At 41.1% G+C, this 20,532-nt stretch overlaps 1 protein-coding gene across 4 annotated transcripts in view; it reads right to left on the bottom strand.

Moving 5' to 3' along the window:
• DLGAP1 (discs, large (Drosophila) homolog-associated protein 1) overlaps nt 1–20,532 on the bottom strand; it is a 142,082-nt gene that overhangs the window by 84,686 nt on the left and 36,864 nt on the right. For 2 of the 4 annotated variants that reach the window (XM_010584844.1, XM_010584846.1), the window contains exons 3-4: nt 13,637–13,814; nt 10,909–11,153 (exon numbers count right to left, since the gene is read on the bottom strand). In XM_010584844.1, the coding sequence (XP_010583146.1) occupies nt 10,909–11,153; nt 13,637–13,814 (423 nt within the window). The remainder of the gene's footprint in view (nt 1–10,908; nt 11,154–13,636; nt 13,815–20,532) is intronic. The other 2 variants (XM_010584843.1, XM_010584845.1) reach the window with 1 other exon arrangement.

Raw genomic sequence — 20,532 nt, 5'->3', positions numbered from 1 at the left:
TAACACCCCCCCCCCCCCCCCCCCCCCCAACATGCTTTCAGGTTCAGTACCCCTTTATCCTACAGCTAGTACGCAACCATCCCACCCAAGCTCACAGGACATAAGACCAAGCTCTGTACTCAGCGCAAGTCTTGTCAACTAACTTAGCTCTACATACTCTCCATAAGGGAGATACATACTTAGATTCTCAGTAAACATTGACAGAAACAGGAAAATGGCTCAGGACTGTAGCACATGTTTGAAGTCCAGAAAGGGGGATGACTGGGAAGGTAAATCAGATTATGGGAGGGTGTTCTCATTCATAATGCCGTGTGTAATCTGTGGAAGTATGTGACGCCAGAGCAGATGTTGATGTGCTGCAGGCTGCAGAGTCTGTGTAGACAAGAAGTGTCTGTTTAAGCATTAGCCCTGCAGGTAGCTCATGTGAGGTTAAACAAAACCACCCATTTACACAAAATGACACTGTATACTTTTGGGTGAACGTGGTGTAGGTTTTTGGCTGTAGATAAAGTCCTAGAGGAAGATTTGGGAAGGGTGAATGTTGGTATTGGAAATTGTAACTAACAACTTCTTGCCTTTATTTGTCTCCCTTTTCAGAAGAAAAGAGAATAAGCATTTTGTCTTAGTTGTGCATTAATATCACTTTAAACATGTCCAACTTCCTCATATTAACATCCCAAAGAGGGGAAGAGATGGCATAAAGCAATATGTATAAGCACAGAGCCAGCTCCCTTGGAAATATGTAACAAGACAGTAACTGACTTCACCTAGATCAGAGCATACAGCCTTGCAAACCACACTATCAGAGCTTCCAACACGGATGCAATACTTCCCCTCACCCCACCTCCACCTCTCTGAATACCGTCTTGCCCACTTTTTTTTTTAAAAAAAGAGGCAAATGGCAAAATGTCACATGAGAGTTCCAGGAACTGTGTAAGATAAGACAGCATAAGGCCACGGCACCAGGCGACAGCTAATTCTGTCGCTTGGGTGTAAATTACCCTTCATGCAAAATGGAAAGTGGCAGATTTTCTCAGGACTTCCTGAGGCAGCCAAATTGGGGCTAGTAGTTCATGGATAGGTTGGGTTTTATTCATAGCATGTTTATTTTTGGTCTACTAAGACCCTGGCTTTTTCCTGCCACAGTCGTACATAATTTTATTTGACTCTTAGCAAAGTTCAGGAGAAGAGAGTTGAAAGAAATTGAGAGCAAGGAATCTTGAAACAGAAATAGCCCGCTTTGTTTAAACAGTCTGCCAGCATTTATTTTGTTATACTATTGCAATGTTCTGACTTCCATCTAAACCTTCGCAGAGGGATACAGATCTACATTTTACTTTAGCTAAAGACAGAATTAATTTGAAAAATCATTACAGCAAAGAGAATGGTTATCAAGCCACCATCGTCTCGACTGTGCAGAGACAAAAAGTAGGCATCTTTCTCAACAGAACAAGCAAGAGACCTGTCACAGTAGAGGGTTCTGAGATATTATTTATTGTGTTTTTTTCCTCCTCTGATAGCTTAGCTCAAATCCTTGATCAAAGCAACTACGAATTGTTCTGCTCAGATGGCTTACTGCATTTTAAGTGGAATGCAATTTAGCACTCTCCCATCTGACCAAAGCCAAATTCAGTAAGGGAAAACAATTTCCAAAGACCAATACGTCCATTTCCCCCTCGAGAGGCCAGACAAAGGTTGTAGCATTAGAACAGATTACCAGCATCTGCCTACAGTGTGCCTTTGATAAAAGGGAATATTAGACTGTGATGGCAGCTAGATTGTCCCTCTTTGCAAAATAACATTAGGCGTTTTCCAGATCCGAGTATTTGAGTTGCACTGTGCTTTGTTATTGAGCATTGTAAGAAGCAGTGCAGTAAGATCAGTATAATAGCAAGAAATAAAAAGAGTAAATCACATCTCTGTGTATACTTCAGAGCTTCTGTAATTTTTTTTAATGTACAGATTTCTTTGCTGCCACATTTCCTTTGGGTTTATCTGTGGTATTACTCAAGAAAAAAGGCAGTCTCTGTTTCAAAAAGTGGTTAATAACATACATACCCCATAGTCCACCATAGCTTCAAAGAGCCAATTACTGTTAGACTGTTGCATAAACACATATTTAGGAAGCATGAAAATGTGCAATTATTTACTGAATCCAGTACCTAATGCATCATATCTGAGCTCTGAAATGGGAATTACTGACATGATGAAATATAACAGCTCCAAACAAATTGCTGTAGTACAAGAGGGGCCCTGCAGAGCTGTACTCATTAAACCCACTTATTAAAAATTCTTACTTAGTTTTTTGAAAATCCAAAATCACTCAGTCACTTTAAAAAGTCCATCATCACCAAATATCTTGTCTGTACCTTCTTGGAATCTGCCATGGCTCAAGAGAGCTTTGTAATTATTATACCGGAAGATAATAAAAATTTTCAGGTTTGTCTTAAAGGAATGACGTGGAACTTACTGCAGGTGGGTGGCAACACATTGCTGAAGACTGGACAGTAGCACATACTAAAAAGAACAACCTGAGTTATTTTTACACACTGGATGTATTAATTAAGCATAGCCCCTTCAGGAAAGAGTCCTAAGTCTTGCTTCCCAAAAGACAACTGTAGTTAAAAGCGACTCCATTAGTCTATTTTAGGAAAACAGCAAGAATTACTACTGAAAATGTGATCACATTACATAAATTGGGGCATGTCTTCAGCTTACTGATTCAGCTCATTTCTGTCACTGCCATCACAAAAACATTGCCTTGGAAATAAGCCAGACAAAGAAAAGATTCAGGTCTTCATTGTATTTCTCCATAAAGTAAAAATGAATTATTTGCCCTTCATTTGTTATCGGCATCTCAGCTAAGGGACAATGTATCCTTAATGCTCAGAGTTCTATTGGTTTAGAGCAGTGACCAGTCCCCAAGAACAACATTTTGGATAAAGGTTATACTGTCCTCCCACAATATGTAAGTGGAAAGGGACTGTGGGTTTATTTTATATTCTGCTGCACATTCCACCCATTAGTTTGTGATGAAGTTGGCACTGCTACGGGAAACCTGCTTCCTTGCAATGTAATTCCAGGCATAGTTCAGGGGGGTTTGGTTCCTACTCCCGCCTGCAAGTCAGAAAACATTGTCCCCAAAAACGCAGATACACAAGGCTGCCAAGTCAGAGCTGTTGAAGTCACATCAGCCTGGCTCTGCACCTGAGCTTGCTGTTAAGACACCAGACCTGAGCTGCTTTTACCTGAGGCAGACCTGTCAGCCAGGCCAAGCTTGATGGCACAGGGTAGACTTGCCTTGCAGCAATGAACAGAAGAGACGATTGATTTAGCCACCGCTTCTTGGATTGTGGCAAAATCACTGTTTGTTTATAGGCTTAGAAAACAGTTAATGCTCAGCTAATGAGACTTGAGGCATGCAGTGCTCAGCCAACACAGCAACCTTCAAATTACTATTTTGCTTGTAATACCCTCCTGTACATTTGTTAGGGTAAATCAAGTGGTATTTTGTCTCAGCTAGGTGCTGGACATTCAGGTGCTTTAATACGCTCAGACAGGCATGGCTGCAGGCTCCATCATGGGTACTTATACAAAGAATGTGCACACCAGCAGGAGTGGGGTGCACAACCATGGGACCAGGGCTGTCTCACGGCATCAGTACACAAGGGGGTCTCCATCTAACTGGGGTCCTGGACACTCCTACAACAATCTCCACATAGTGGTACATTTGATAACACACAAACCTAGTCTGAAGCAAAAGCATAGTTCAAATCCAAACATGATCTGTACTCCTTTAGGGAGAACTATAGAAGTCTGCTCACCTGAAATGATTATCACTTTAGTGTATGCAGTATAATCAAAGGAAATGAATTAATAGCAGAATGTATTTAGGCACATTCCATACAGACATATGCAAAGGGCTTCCATACAAGTTTTCATCTCTGTAAAGAAATTAAGAGACTAGCAAATAATGAAACATTACATTTTATGTCAGTAATCACCGCATCCTCTTTATCTGTGCTGCCACTAGATGAGCAATCTACTTAAAAGTTCTTTTCATAGAGTAATACAGATTTCTGTTGAAGATCTCCTTCCTCTGAAAAATTATGTTTTTTCCTGTTTCATTTGAGACTGTCAAATCTACAGGTCTGATGGCCACCCTATTCCCAGTATCAGAAAAGGCCTGCAGAGTCCTGCAGCGCAGCAGGCTGAGCAGCAGTCAGCAGTGTAACCTTGCACTGAGGGCTGCTGACTGCATGCCAGGCAGTCTTTGCCAAAGTACAGCTGGCAGTTTGAGGGAGGTGTAGTGCTGGTGAGACCACATCTCGAGTCTGTGCCCAGTGTGGCACTCTCCAGCATGAGAGACACATGGATATTGACAGAGTTAGTGGGGCTGGAGTGTGATATACCCATTTTCAGTCTTGGAGTTGTCCAAGTTGTTTGGACAACTGAAGAAGTCAACCACACAGGCACTATCTGAACAAAATAGCAGAGTTGTTCTGCGCTTCTGGAAATGCTCACAAAGTAAGACAACACATTCCTTCAAGACATTTTAAGATCTGTTTTGAATGATTAAGATCTTATATTCTTATATTCTTAGCTCACTAAGAGCCTTAGCCCAAAAGTTTAGAAGCATATCAAGCAAATGAAGAGTAAGAATAGTAAGCAAAGATTGAATACCAAACGGTATTACAAGTCTTTCATTTCCTGCATTTGAAAGACATTTATACTTTGGAGACCGCTTTTAACTCCTCTAAGCTTTATGTTTTCAGAGGTGGAAAAAATAAATAGGCCGTAACCTACAAAACAAAGTCCTTCTCTCACCCTTTCCCTTTAGGAAGTTCTGAGCTTTTGCTGTGCCCTTATGCTCAGCAAGTCACCTTGAGCCTTACCTGAAATTGCAAGGACTGAGCTCTTCCCTGAAGTCCTGTGAGGGAAAGTGGACTTGTCAGGAAGAAACCAAAATCACCAAACTCCAGGGTGAATGCCACAGGTTGTCTCTCTCCACATCTAGGCAGTGTCTCAGACAGGGCCAAACAGTTTAAATTCAATATTCATAATCACACAGAGAAAAGAGGCAGAACTAGGGAGGATGATGAAAAATTGATGTAATACATTCCACTACCTGGCATCACTTAAACTGCAAACCAGCTGTAACTACCAAGTATTCTTAAAGTAGGGGCCTGTGTAATATTTATTCCAGTAATCCCAGTCTTTCAGGCCACAAAGTTCCATGTGTCTTCAGGACATACAGACTTTACATCCAAAAGGCAAAATGGAATTTATCAAACTTATTTCATTTCCTGTTCTCAGTTGGCATAAAACTACACTACATGCAAACCGAGCTGGTACAACCTGCCAAAAGTTTGGGTAGCCTTTCTATGGCTGACTCCTTCTCATGGCTCAGTCCTGCTCCATCTCAGGTGCTTATTATCAGAGCAATTTCTACAAGTGCCTTGCATTAGCTTTAAGTTAGTTAGAAATGTTCCAGCAAGAGCTCTGTTCTGAGCTTCTCTTATTAAAAACTTCCACTGGCTTCATAAACATGGGGTGGGAGTGGTGGTTAATGATGTGGAGCTTAACATTCATAAAGCTGACTTCTGGGATAGACAAGATGAAACTTGCTCTAGATACAGTTAGATGCCTCTGGAATTTGAAACAGTGTTGTCTTCCAAGGTCAGCTCCTCGTTAGTAAAGAAAAACATTTTAAAGTGCTGGTTTAAGCAATTTGATAGCCTATCCAAAGGCAGACTGCATTTCAGGATTACTCAAGGAAACAGAGGAAATGAACCATGGAAATTCTTTGTCAAACAGTTTTCTACACTCTTCAAATCTATTTTAAGGTTAAACATCTGCATGAAGGCCTTAACTTAGTTACGTTTCTTCAGCACTTCTGTGGAAATATCTTAATTTTGGTACAGATCCAGAAACCAATCCTAGCTTCAACTGGAAATCAAATTTGAAATCCTAATTCCTTGTTTCTTTTTTGGACAGAACAGTCTCTGAAAGGAAAGCTCTGAGGAGTCCAAAAGAGCTTGGACACAGCTGGCATACAGTCAGTTACTGCTTCCTTCTCCACAGGATTTGATTTTATTTTTTAATTCTGCCTGGCACAAGTCTATTTTTAAAGTTGTTTGCATTTTTCTTTTTTTTCTTTTTTTATTGGCTAGGCAGCCTCTTAGAGATTTTTCACAAAATACCTGACCCCTCTTGGTCAGATGTTCCAATGAATGGAAGGAAAACAGCTTGCTCAGCTGAAGCACTGTAATTAGCATATACTGTGATAACTCTCAGTCCTTCTCTAACCTGCTGGCTACACAGCATGATATCCTTGGGATTTTTGTTTGCTTTGCTTTTAAGCAGAAGTGTAATATTACTGAGAATCACCAGATGGCATTGCTGCAGATAACTTTGATATTTCTGTTTACCTGACTGTAGAGAGGATAGATATTGAGAAAATACTTATTGCAATCTAGGGCAGAATTTTTCCTGACATTACTACTTGAGCTCTCACAGAGACATCATTTTCAAATTAAACATACACAATCTCAATTATATATTTGTATCCACATGTGCTAATGCCTGAGCCCTCACAATGTCATAAAGCTTGTCTGCAGCAAAGAAACGTGCAGGGCTGCACAGGTATGGTTTAGAAACACAGACACAAGAAATGTGGGAGGAAGGTGTTCTTTAGACTACTTTAAAACTTCATTGCTTCTTAATTACTGTATTCTTTAAGCTTATTGAAATGATTTACAGACTTAAAACTGTTGAAAGGCTACCTATTTAGTGACTGAATCTGTTGGCTGAAGAGTTTCAGCTACAATGGTTGCATCTGCAAATAATCTGGGATCAAATTATGTAATAACTCACAGCTCATTAAATTCCTCTGAAGAGACCAAATGACACAGGTGGTAATTTTTAGCGCAGGCTATGGTGTATAACATATGCTAGCACTTCAAAGCTGCTGTAGCTCCCAGCCTGCACAGTCCTGCTCCCAGGGACAGGCCCTGGCCGGTGCAGGGTGCAGCTGCCTCCCCAGGTATGACTGATTCCAAGCGAGCAAATACAAGGTTGAATGGACCTTTTCAACTGCTTAGCTTTCAAGGCATGATGAATTTGTGACATGGCACGTATTTCTATTTCTATTTAAGTGGTAAGATTGTATTTTCTCTTCTTAATTTCAAAATCCTTAATTTAAAAACAAGGATAAAACATCTTTTCACATACAAGATTGCCGTATGAACAAAGTACTCACCTCCCAGATACATGCAGAAACTTCATTTTGGTGAGGTTAGGATTTTTTTCCCCACTCACAGTATAACACTTCATCCTATTGATGTCAACAGATTTGTGCCTACACCCTCACTTTCACACTCAGACTGGGTTTCAGCCAGATGCAGTCACCCTGCAGCATTGCCACAATAGCACTAAGACCAGCACAGGCTGCAGAGGCCACCAGTTGGGCAGTGACCTGTAGCTGAGCTCTGTTCCACAGCTCGTGCATTAGCACTGGATTTACAGTTAGGTTGAGCACATCCTCAGGAACTGACCAGCTACACCACTAGAGATGTATTCCTAATTTCAGAACTAAACCTCCAACACTATGTGGCAAAAGGAAATTAAAACCTGAGGCTGCAACTACTGTAGAATAGGCTAACAGGCAGAGGTAAATGAGATTTTTGCCCATAGTGCTTGCTTAATATTTTTATCCGGATGCTCTGGAAAGCTGTGGGTCATTGCTCTGAAGGAATAATTTTGAATCCAGTGGACAGGCAGCTCTCTTGTCTTTTCCATCATCATCAAGTTGGCACTTTCCTGGGCTTCCAGCAGTCAAAGAAATTCCCAATATCATTCTATGATCACAGCATTGTGCACTAGTGAATGGAAAGCCAGGTCACTGAGGGAACTGCTAATGTTGATGAAAGGAACCTTGCTTGGTTGCACAGGCAGAGATGTTTTGGGGCAGGGGGACAGCTCACCCATTTGGGGATGTTAAATCTGTAGTTTAGATCATAACTGTCCTTACATCTCCCCAAAAAGCATTTGAAACATCACCTCAGTGGAGATAAGTCCAAGATACCATTCTCCTTTCTTCACATCTGCCTAGCTGTTGTGCCATTTCCTATTTTGTTGAAGCAGATATTAATAGAAACCATGAATGATACCTTTCATGTTTCTCTTCTGTGAGCCAGCTACAGGCAACAGCAAGGTAGTCAGTATAGATGCTTTTGGATGGAATTAATTCAGCTCTAATCTGCATTAAACAGGTAGGGGTATGTAAGTCAGGTAGTAAAAGAGACAAGTTGTCTGAAATGCTACCAGTGCAAGGGATGGGCCCTTGGGCTGGGAGCCTGAGAATTAACAAATGGAAAGATAACTCAGTAAAATTCCCACAGCAGAAAATAGATACCTACAACAGTCTTTAAAAGCTTCTATGGATGTCCAAAGAGAGGGCTGCAAATCACTCCTCTCTCTGCATTTTAAGGAGCTGACTACAGAAGCAGTAACCCAAGGCAGACCCATTGGATTACATTTTTCAATAACATAGCTTTGTTCAGATGATTTTTTAATAAAGCCAGCTACCCAGAGAAGAGGCCAGGCCTTTGTTTGTGGTTATGCTACAGAAAATGAGCATAAGCAAGAGACAATTTACAATAACAATTTTCCTCTTTCAGGTTTTCCAGTGGTTTTGGCTCATACATTCAGCCAACCTTCTCCATTTATATGTCATCATCCTGAAAACAAGCACCATTTTTCTAAGTGACAGAAACAACCTCTTACATCAAGATAATTAAAAAATACTTATTCTCTTCTGTATTAATGATTACAGTTATAAAGGAAAATGTTAACAAAGCCATTCTCAAAGAACTGAAAAAACACTCTGGAATACCCAAGTTGATCAAACAAAAGCAAATGCACACTGAAAAATCCCTGAAAAGTCCCATCCTTCAGCTTTTGCCTCAGGATACATTTGACACAGGCTAATACCATACAATGAAGTAACACACACCTTATGTAAATCCTGTCTTTGTGTTGTGGTGCAAACCCCATGTGCACGCAAGAACTACTTTTATAGCAGAAATGTTGTCATGTGAATGCTATTTCTTAAGGGTTAGTGATTTAGATGAGAATTGCTCTGCAGCATTTGTTAAAAATGCTTTGACATTTGGGATGTACTGCCAATGTATTTCCAACAGTACTTAAACTTGTTACTTTTAGAAAAATCATGAATTAAGCTGAACATTTTTGGTAAAATAATTGAAAGTGTCCTTTGATGACATAAACCAGTTGACAAAGCCGCTTTAAGAAAGACTGGAGTGAGAGATAAGGAACTTACAGGGTATAAACAACTGCACCTGTGAGATAACACAAAAAGGCAAAAGTTTGGAGTACAGAAAACAGAAATTAAAGAACCAGGAAAAGAGATAGTAGGTACAGTGAAATACTTATAATAGTCAATATTAGTCATGAATATGAATAGTACATGAATACTAAATGAAGCTTGTGTAAAGCAGTGGAATGGATGCAGAGAAGTCAAAAGAGAGAGGCCCTCTCATCCTCCTACAGGGAAGAGCACACACATGTAATGGTTCCTGCCTCTTGCTTTCCTGAATGAGAGAAGGAGATTTGGATTTTGGTTTCTGTCGTGGTTTAACCCCAGCCAGCAACTAAGCACCATGCAGCCGCTCACTCACTCCCCCCCATCCAGTGGGATGGGGGAGAAAATCAGGAAAAGAAGTAAAACTCGTGGGTTGAGATAAAACAGTTTAATAGAACAGAAAAGAAGAAACTAATAATGATAATGATAACACTAATAAAATGACAACAGTAGTAATAAAAAGATTGGAATGTACAAATGATGCGCAGGGCAATTGCTCACCCCCTGCCGACCGACACCCAGCCAGTCCCCGAGTGGCGAATCCCTGCCCCCCCACTTCCCAGTTCCTAAACTAGATGGGACGTCACATGGTATGGAATACACTGTTGGCCAGTTTGGGTCAGGTGCCCTGGCTGGGCATGAGAAGCTGAAAAATCCTTGACTATAGTCTAAACACTACTGAGCAACAACTGAAAACATCAGTGTTATCAACATTCTTCACATACTGAATTCAAAACATAGCACTGTACCAGCTACTAGAAAGACAGTTAACTCTATCCCAGCTGAAACCAGGACAGTTTCTGATTTACTTTCTCTTCCCCTTAAGCACTAATTTTGGTGACAGAATCTGGAATTCATCATGGTTATTTCCAAAAGAAAAGCAACATCAAACATTGAAAGGAAGGTTTATAAGTCTCACATTTAGACCAAAACCTCTCTCTCTTGCAAGACTTGAATAGTTTGAACTGCAGAAAGAATAATGGCAGGACGTGAACATGTGTGTTTTGACCTGTAGACTTCTTCCCTTCCTCATTCCCACCTCTGAGATGCGGCCTAGAGAGCTGTAACAATCTCTCCAAGCCATTAAACAAGACTTCCAGTAACTTGTAACTTTTAGAAAAGACAAAGATCACCTCATGTTTGTAGAAAAACTCAGCAGAGGGACCCTCCTCTGCTGGTAAGAGCCAGCAGAGCTACTAACCTAGAGCATTCTTGTTGAGCCTTGCCAAATTGTGATTGCTCTTTTGCGGAGGAGAGTGAGAGATGACATGACCTTGGACTTCCCTTCTATGTGCTTTTAGGCCATAATAAATCGGCTTGGACATGGGAGGCACCACAATTGCATCAGCCTTCGTCTGTGTGTAGTTTTAGGCTGATAAGTCTGTCCAGCTCCCTGGTGAAACATAGACTCTGTTACATGTCTTATGGTGTCTGACAGGGAAGAGCTCATCATTGATCTGATGGAGCTGCACAGAAAGGTACCTTCACTTTCCACCACCCCTCCAGATTTCCCTTTTTGCTACTCACCAGTACTGCTCTGGATGGTCCTCACTGTGGTGGTTGTACGTGGGGGAGATGAGGACCGCAGCGATATGCACTCATCGTCCTGGGAGCAGCCCTTCTCAATGGCTCTGACGTAGCTGTGGCTCCTCATGCGGAAGCAGCCTGGCATGGGCAGATCCAGTGCTTCCACTGCCTGAGACTCAAGTTCACTGAACACTGACTCGCAGACGGATTCGAACTGACCGTTCACCTCCATCTCACTCACCTGCAGGCAAAGACCGGGCAGGTTCAGAACATCCCATACACCAGCCTACCTGGTAAAAATGCTCACAAGCTACAGTGGCACAATGGCCAACACCTGTTAGAAGAGCCCTTCATACGTGAAGAACAGGTGAATGGCACATAAACACATCCCATTTTACAAAGCAACTATTGTTAGGGGAAAAAAAATGTACTAAAAGGGGAGACAGAGGCATTAGGCAGAGATTCAGCAGAGTTTAGGCTCTTGGTTCCTGCTGAGACTGGTGGGAAGCTGGGAGTCCTCATAGCAGCGTCTGGTTTATGTCACCCTGGGCTCACAGCAGAGGCTGAACCTTTGGCCATTATGACCATCACATTGAAAAACAAAAATCACACTTTCTTTAGGGGGTGAGAAGAAAAAAAAAAAGTCAGCTTAACCCCAGTACACAATCAATGCAACCCACAGGCAATCACAGTGATAAACCTGAGGGACTGGGAAGCTCGAGGGTAGAAGTGATAACAAACAGTTGGGAAGAGGAGGCTGATAAGGGAACCAGCTTTGCTGCAAGGGAAAAATGTTTTTACAACTACTTCTCTGGCTGAGAGTGAGGGCTTAGACCCTTTGTGGAGCAGACACTAGGTGGTGACAAAGACTTGCACTCACACAGGTTAAAGAACATTCAAAAGCATGTGGCCTTGCTACAGGTCTCACAAACCTGGAAACCATTTACCTCGGCTTAATTAGTAACTGATGATCATGTTTCTAAACTGAGAATCGAGCCTTGAGTTTGGCATTAAAGCACAATAATCATCACTGTAGGAAACGTGCACATGGAAAGCATCACTTGAGGATTTGGTTAGTTTTCAAGCATGCAAAAGGCCAAGATAGCAGGAGAAGATAAGACTGTGTTAGGGTGGTAGAAAAAAAAGTTAGAAATTCTTTCCAGGATTAACTTTACCAAGAAAAATGTTATGCTGACTATTTGTACACATGACTAAAAAGAGAAATCTTAAAGAGTAGAACATATTTTTTCAAAGGGAAATTTAAAAGAGCATGGAAGAGTAGTAGATAGTACGTCATAAAGAACAATCTTACTATGGCAGAGAACAGCCATATCCTCAAATACAGATCTCTGAATTAATGCTTTTTTTAAAAAAAAACAACCCAACTTCTTCACACTGGCAAATGATGCTCACTCTTTGGCAGACAGCTTTGTGTAAGTGTTAGGTGTCCAGCTAAATAAGTAACCTAACCTAATATTCATATAGTTGCCTCTAAGACCTGAATTTCACTTCTGTTTCCTCCTAGATACATCCTGACCCTCTTTCTAAAGCATCAGCCCGTACCTTATCCAAAGTGCCTCACTATAAAATACACAGGTGAATACTCCAAAGTTGCAGTGCCCAAATACAGAATACTGCAGAAATTCAAACTACAGTTCCATTCTGAATGGCACATATACTTGGTGTGGCTGTAGCTGAAGTACTGGCATCAATGATGTCATGGACTTTTTTTGACATTGCAATGAGTTGACATGCCGGTAATAAAGGGCCAGCATCTGGCACCACAAATCCTGCCTGCTGCACTTCTGGACTAGTGTAAGAAAATTCTTTTATCCAAGTGGTTTATCCAAATGATCCACTTAAGCAAACAAGTCAAAAATCATACCAAGGAGCTACAGGATTTAGCAGATGAACTCCTGGCCCACTGCCCTGTAGAGTGATAGCACTTTTGCGTTTCTTTCAGATCTGTTCCTGACCAATTCAACTGTACAAGCATGTTGTATGCAAGGACAGGCTATTTTATGATGCAAAAACTCATAAACTGAATGTGTCACAGTGGGCTTCACTTTTCTTCTAGTTTAGAACAAGCATGAAGAGGTCTCACAGGATTTCAGGGCAACAATATGGACAGACCTTTGTACTTAATATATATACTGTAACACTTGTACTATACAGGTGAAAAGTTCATAGGGTGCACAGGGTTAAGAATGTATACAAAAGCATAAAGAAAGCTCTAACATTTCTAATAAAATACTAATAAAATTGTGAAATATGAAATACTACAGATTTTAATTAATACTTAATTTAAAAAATACTTAATTTTCCTTTAGCGTTTCACTCAGCATGTGAACTTTTTTTTTTGGAGACATTCCAAAAAATTTGATTTGAGGTACTAAGCACAAGATCCTTAAGAGAACCTTGTTTAAAGACATTGTTGATGAGCATCTGCTTTTGGAAAAGAAAACCAAAAAGTTAGACTGCTCCTTTAAAGGAATTGCATGTTGTACCACTCATCCATTTGCAAGGGGCAAGTTATGGCATTATTAAATGTTACACTCTCATAAACAAGACTATGTGAAAACATTCCTGTTTTCTTAAAAAGTTTGTGGCATGGAATGGCCTGATTCCACTTGAAGCAAAATCCAGTTTCTCTTATTGCAAGGGCTCAGCTGGTGTCCAGCATGGTGGCTGCTCTCCAGGCTGCCATGGGTGCATGTCACCCACCTGACTGATAGTGCTCATGGCTCTCATGTAGCTCTCGTTGCGGGAGCGGAACTTGGGGGACGTCAGCAGCCCCGCGGGGTCCAAGCTGTCCAGGCTCCTGTTGATGGAGACTTCGCTCACTGCCCTCAGGTAACTGTGGCTCCGGATCTGAAGCTTTGGTGAGTGTTCACTGGATATCCTGGGAAATTTGGGGGGGGGGGGGGAAAAAAAATATTTTTTTAAAACCAAAATGGCTTCACCAGGAGTGAGAATAACCAGGTGTTTTTCACTGAAACAGCAAGACTTGAACAAGTCATTACACAGTCCTTGTGTATTTATAAAATAAGGACAATGTCAGTACTTTTATTTGAATTACCCCACCCTTTTATTTGGTGGGAGGAAAAGGAAAGAAAGGATTTGTTTTGTTTTGTTTTTGTAAACTGCCTAAGCAGAATGGCAAAATAACTTCCATTTTATTTACTGACAGCAACATGGAAAAATTTTATACTGTACTGACAGTGGCAGCAACCAGCTCCAGCAACCCCCCCCCCCACTACGTGGGACTTTTGAAGTGACAACATTGAAATGACTTCACGTGTTGCTTTTAAAAGAGCAAGCAGAGCCATTGAGGTGAGGGAAAGCCTCTGTTCTTACAGAGTTGAATGCAGTAACCACCAAAACCAGCTGGGGGGGGGGGGGGGGAAAGAAAGGAGAGGCCTGATAGTAAGATTGGCTGGATGATCCTAAACACATCAGCTGAACATCCACTTCTTGAAATGCAGTTGGTAAGAATGGTAGGGGCTCTATTCCTCTAAAGGGCAGTTTCTCTGAGGAAACCTGGTGCTGATCAGACCTGCTGGTGCTTTGACTCTTGACACCCATGTATGTACCCATGTAATGGGGCTGCTTCTCATGGAGCCTTCAAGGGTGTAGGGGCCCATAAGGTAGGCAGATCATACACAACATGCAAAATGCACTCATAGTATATCTTAACCTGGGAAATCATTCCAAGAACTTGGGACACCTGGTAAGGCTTGATGTGCTTTAAATTTCATTTTATTCCTGCCTTAAGCTGCAGCTTGAGATAATGTAAGCTAGGGAAGTAGCTTCACAGGACTTGATGTCAAATTAGAAGTTTAAAAACCACAGTTGTGTTTCTGAAGTGATGACTTTCCCCCCTTTTTCCAATACGAGTGATAGATGAGATGTACAAGTAGCCAGAAACAAACACCCCCCCCCATAGGTAATGTGCACAAGCTGCCGTACTCCTGCCATATGTGCTTAGAGTCAGCTAGCAAAGGTTATAACGTGTAGAAACAATCTGTGAGATGTTTTATCCTCTGAAAATGCTGGCTAAGTGCTGGCTTCACAATCTGAGGCATCCTATAAAGATGTGAGTCACAAAAAGTGATCCATGTCATGCCTCTTATGCAATATAATTTGTGTTGGGGATATTTCTTTTGAACCAATTAATCAATGGATAAAGTATTGAAAGGGTGGTTCTCCAATATATTTATTGAAATATCTTTAATATTCTCCCAGTATTACAAAGCAAACAAATGAAAATATTAACTGAATTTTCCATTTTAAAATGTAAATCTCACATATATGTTTGCACATATATGAAAGAAAAATCTGTAACCTAATTACAGGCTTAATCTTGGTCCCCTAGTCTTTAGAAATACATACACAGCTGACCTGAAAGAAGACATTTTATGTCTAATTCCTCAAGCATTTGCTGATATTTTGTATTCAAGTAGCTAATGATGGTAATTAGTATGAGCAATTTCCCAGTGGCATGCACAATTCTGGTAACTGTCAATGTATTTTAGGACAATTCCATTGTGTAATCACACACCTAAGTAGTTCAGAAACTGGGTCTGTTTCTGAACAGTAAAATGCCATAATAAAATTTAGGCCATCTCTACAATACTGTATTCTCTGGCTGCTAATTTCCTGCCTAATAAAAATACATAATCTTATGCTAATTACTTGATATTCCTCTCACAAGATGAAGATAAAGCCTTTGCTTCCCATTTTCACTGTGTGTACAGTGCAATACTCACAGCAGCCATATTAATACACTTTTACTCCTTACACCATTTGATTCCATATGACAAAAGTAGGAAAGCTTTTTAGACATTATAATTAGTGGTGTTCCAAACTCCAAAAAAGGAAGAGAAAATGATGAAAAAGTGACCATTACTAGCAGTTAGCTTCAACATTTTGATGACTAACACTAACCATGGAACTGTTGGAAAAAAAAATTGTCTGTTACTTGGTAAAAAAAAAAGAAATAAAAAATTAAAAAAGATAAAACAGAATGAATAATTCAACAGACAATTTTTCAGATGCACGCAAGCTACTTCACCACTCTGTAGATCTGTAAACTGATGAGCATTGCCTGAAATGCATTTCTTAAATTAATCCAAAATGTATTTTATGAATATGTTGTGAACAGTTTGCTGCCAATATGTGACATGCAAAATTTAAATATCCTTGATCAGCTGCCAGTTAGTCAAATACGTCACCAGGGGCTGTCACTGTTCACTGATTAGCTGAGCTCACAAGAAGACTGCAGCACATCACCAAATTCAGTGCACAGATATTGCCAGACAGAAATTTGCAAGTGCTGAGGCAGGTGCCCTTTAAAGATTGGAACCAATATGACAAGATGCAGGTACACATAGCAGCAAGGTTTTGCTGTGGCAGCCAGAGTAGAGATCAGATCAGATGCTCCAAGTGTCACGGAAAGCCACCACAAAAGGTATTGAGATTCATTTTCTGTACACATTAGTGTCACATAACAACATTTTCCCAACGCTGCTTGAAACAAGGGCATTCATCCATGAGAGTAAATGTTGCCCTGTTGTTTCAGATGTGGGTGGTCAGCACAAGCTACCTTGTTTTTCTGTCTAGTTTTGTTCCTGACTATACAACTGGCCAGTTTGGCGCATATCTAGAACTGTAATTTACAGGTGGCCACTTATCTTAGCCTGCACATACCTCCCATCTGTTGTATAAAACAGACTAGGATATTGGCAGCTGTTGGAGGAGGTGGCTCCTTGCTTACTGATTGCTACAATCACTGTTAGACTAGATGCAGTGATGGGGGAAAAAAAAAAAAAAGGAAAAAAGATTTAAAGCAGAGAGAAAGAAACATCTGAAGGTCTACATTTATAATGATTACTACTGCTTTTATAGCTGTGTAATAAATTGTCACTATATTCTACAGTACACTTTAATGAACAGCTGAAATGACACTGGAAGTTTTGAAAACATTCCATTTAGGAATAAATCTGGCTGTGTGTGACAGGGGAAGATCTGAATGTCTAATTTATTTTCTCAGAGTTACTATTACCAGTAACCTGTACATGAAAATATTATTTTCTTCCTTAAAGGTTCAAGTCCATCTTCTATTTATCCTGCACTACCTAAATTTCTGTTTGTGCCATCATAATTTCCACAACTAAGTATGACAGACAAGGGTCTGAGACTTTGGTACAGCTCTTTGGCCAATACAAAATGGTCTGTTAGCTTCACTCACTGCATTGGAAATATTAATTGGCAGAAAGAGGATGTGAATTATTAAAGATCTTGAATGAACTCCTCAAGCATGCCGCATCATTTCTCTGCTGCAGTGCCTGCTGGCGTGACATGGGACAAGCGCTGAAGGGTAGTCCTGAAAGTGCCAGAGCCCTTTCAGAGGGGCTTATGCGCAGCTCATCCCTTACTGCTACAGTAAAAGAGAGATTTCTTTCCAGGGAGGCTGCAGTCTCTTGTGGGTACACGACATGATGATGTTGGCTGAAGCAGCATTCAGGGAGCTTCCAGTGGGCATGGGGAGCCAGGCTGTCCCATAAAGGCACCGTGCTCCATTCACAGGTGGCAGGTCCCCAAACTGGCTGCACCATCCTTTTTCCCAATACTGCTTGCCCTTGCCCCAGGGCTCAGCCCACAGGATGGGAGCACAGCCACAACAGCAACATGCTGGTAACACGTGGGGCAGGAGGAGTAGCACTGCTAGACGTGCTTTCCCAAGAACCACAGCAAAAGACACCAGGGGAAGATGAGGGCTTTGAGCTTCTGCCACTCTGCTGGCTGCCGTTGCGGGTGTCCCAAGGGGATTGATCAGAAAAGGAGCCAGCCCTGTGCTGAGCTGTGTGAAAATGGAGTCTGCCGAGTCCTGGCGGAGAAATAAAGTCTCCCCTGGGCAAAGGCAGGCAAGTGCCTCTGATCCACGCTGTGCCTCAGGGAAGATTGAGGTACCCTGCCTGTGAGGGCAAAATGCTACTGAAAGCCCGTGAGGGGCTCTGAGAGGCAGGAGAGCCTTCATTTAAGCAAAAAACGCACTTTAGCGAAGCATCTGAAACAGAAGACCATGTAGGTGTGTAAAGGAAATCTTTAAGCTATGTTTGCATACTGCCCTTTCGTTTCTGCTTTGTGCGTTTCAGACATAATGGGAGGCTGATTCTCCTGTTTTCATTCAAATATGGAAATGAAAAGTTTAAAATGCGCACACCTAATCACCATCCCTAGCACTGTCGCAACTGTGCATGTTAAGAAGTACTTTTAACTGACTGTTACAGATGTGTTTGTATTTACACAGTCTTAATTCAAATGGAAACACATTTTGGTCCCTAATTTGCTTAACTGACTGTGCAGAGTATGGAGCTGGTCAGCACAGGTAAGCATGGGAGGAGCTAGGCTTAGTTGATTTGCTCTGCTCTGTACAGGGAAGTCTGAGACAGGGGCCGGAAATAGTCTTAGCCTAGGGCCCAACTCAGGTGATGGTCCAGGATGAATGAAGGGGGAAGCAAAGCTATACACTATCTTTACATATTGCCTTGTCATTTCTGACTTGTATATGCTGGCTATAATTTAGTTCATTCATATATATATTAAAGGGTTTTAAACGCAGTGTTAGCAGGTTAAAAATGAAATAGCTTTGAGTATATTCCTGGAAGAGTTCCTTTGCCTTCAAAATATCTTTCAAATGCCAAAGAGAAGATAGACACCAGGGATTTACAAGAACAGGCAAGTTTAGTTTCAAATATTTCCTTTTAATTTAGGAAAGCACAATGCACTCTGTCGTCGATGTGCGCTTTATGAAAAACACTTTCATTTATTTCATTTCATTTCTGAATGAAGAAAGGGAAAGACAAGACTGACGATGGCTGCTTTTTTTCCCCTTTAGGCCAGACACAATATAAAAAAGCATTATAATGAAAAATAGCCCTAAGACTGTATTGTCTTCTGCAAGTTCAGCATTCAGATTCATAGCACAAAGCCTAGTGTTGTGCCAGATGGGTACTTTGCTCTGCCAACAGAAAATGACAAAGCAGAATAAAGTGAAAGTCCAGAAACATGTCCTGAATACTTCTGTAAGCCAGCAGAGGAGTGTGCTAAAATTTGCCTTCAAACAGAAAGCCCCCAACACCACACCACATGCAACTCAAAACCAAGAAAAAATAAACCTCAAAACCACCACTATTGTTAAATATCCCAGCTCTCATTTTTGTAGCTTACAATGGACAGCTTTGTTCCTTGGGGCTTAATTATCCTCAGCTGAATGCCCTACCTCTGGCATGACTGGTGGGCACATCCAGTGTACATTTCTGTGCTTAATTTTCTTTGCATTTTAGTGTTGCTAGAAGGTAGAATAATCCAGCGTAGTCTGACACAAGGCAAACACTGAAGGACATCAGGGAGGAACATGTACAGAACAAAGCCATTGAAGTGCATCTGTCTGATCCCAGTCATGATATGGGTCACCAGGCTGGGGTAATTTGATTATGTTGGCACCTATGTGCTGCTGCTTTTTCAGTGAAGCGATCACAAAGCTGTCATGCTACCAATGGAGACAAGGGCAGCACATAAACAGTTTTGAGCATTCTTCCCCCTCACCAGGGATTTTTCTGAGTTTTTAAGTTCTTCTTTTCTGCTTTTGTTTATACTCAAGTGAAAGTCCTCATAGGGATTTCCTACACTGAAGCTAAAAGTGCTAAAGAATCAAGTGGGAGAAAGAAAAATCTAAAACTTGGGAGACAACCAGAAAAAGCTTGAGCAATTCAATGTTATCAGCTCAAAACTGGCATTTGCTTCCTTTTGCATTATAAAAGATTCCACTACCAGACCACAAATCGTCCTCACTGCATGGACCAGCCAATACATACCACAGAACTGCATGGGACATGCCTGGGTCACAGGGTTCATCACATGGTAAGAAGAGGCAGAAATTGCAGTATAGTGTATTTGTCTCCCTGCCTGATTTTTTAGATTCTGGTAGGGCTGCAGAGGAAAGCACTTAAAAAATAAAATAAAATCCAGAAGTCCACACAGTTTGGTGTCATGCAGTTCTCTAATGTGTCTATCTCCAGCTGTTTTGGTTTTTTTGAGTAAGCACATGGTGTACTGCCAGAGAGCTCCTGTTTGTTTGATAGAGGCCAGCAGGAGCTGGATCAATGCTTTTCAGTGGCAAATACTTCTAAAAAGCCCAGTCCCTTTTAAAACTCTCCACATCTGGCTGCTGCCAGCTTCAGAATGAGCCATGAAACCACTTCTTCGTGATTTTATTACAAACCTGCTTTCCTTTCAAAGGACACAGAGGCTTTGGGTGGTTTTTTTTCTTCTTTTGGGGATGTGGAGGTGTTGAGGTTGTATGTTTCAAGAGCAATCTTTAGTTGTTAAAATGTTAGCAAGAAAAGCTGACTACTGCAAAAAAATTCACATATAAATTAAAACAAAGCTTCCCCTTTATCTCAAAGATCCTCTCAGGTGCTGTGTGCAATCAAAAAAATACAGCTGAAAAATGAACTGAAGGAACATTTCCCTTGACATTGACATGCCGTATCTTCTCCCTGCTTTCTAGACATGATGAAAGAATAGAGCACAGCATGGAAGGGGCACATAATGCC

The sequence above is a fragment of the Haliaeetus leucocephalus genome, unplaced genomic scaffold (assembly GCF_000737465.1).
Source record: "Haliaeetus leucocephalus isolate CR32 unplaced genomic scaffold, Haliaeetus_leucocephalus-4.0 Scaffold1007, whole genome shotgun sequence".
Taxonomy (NCBI): Eukaryota; Metazoa; Chordata; class Aves; order Accipitriformes; family Accipitridae; genus Haliaeetus; species Haliaeetus leucocephalus.
This window is presented reverse-complemented; position numbering and strand designations above follow the sequence as displayed.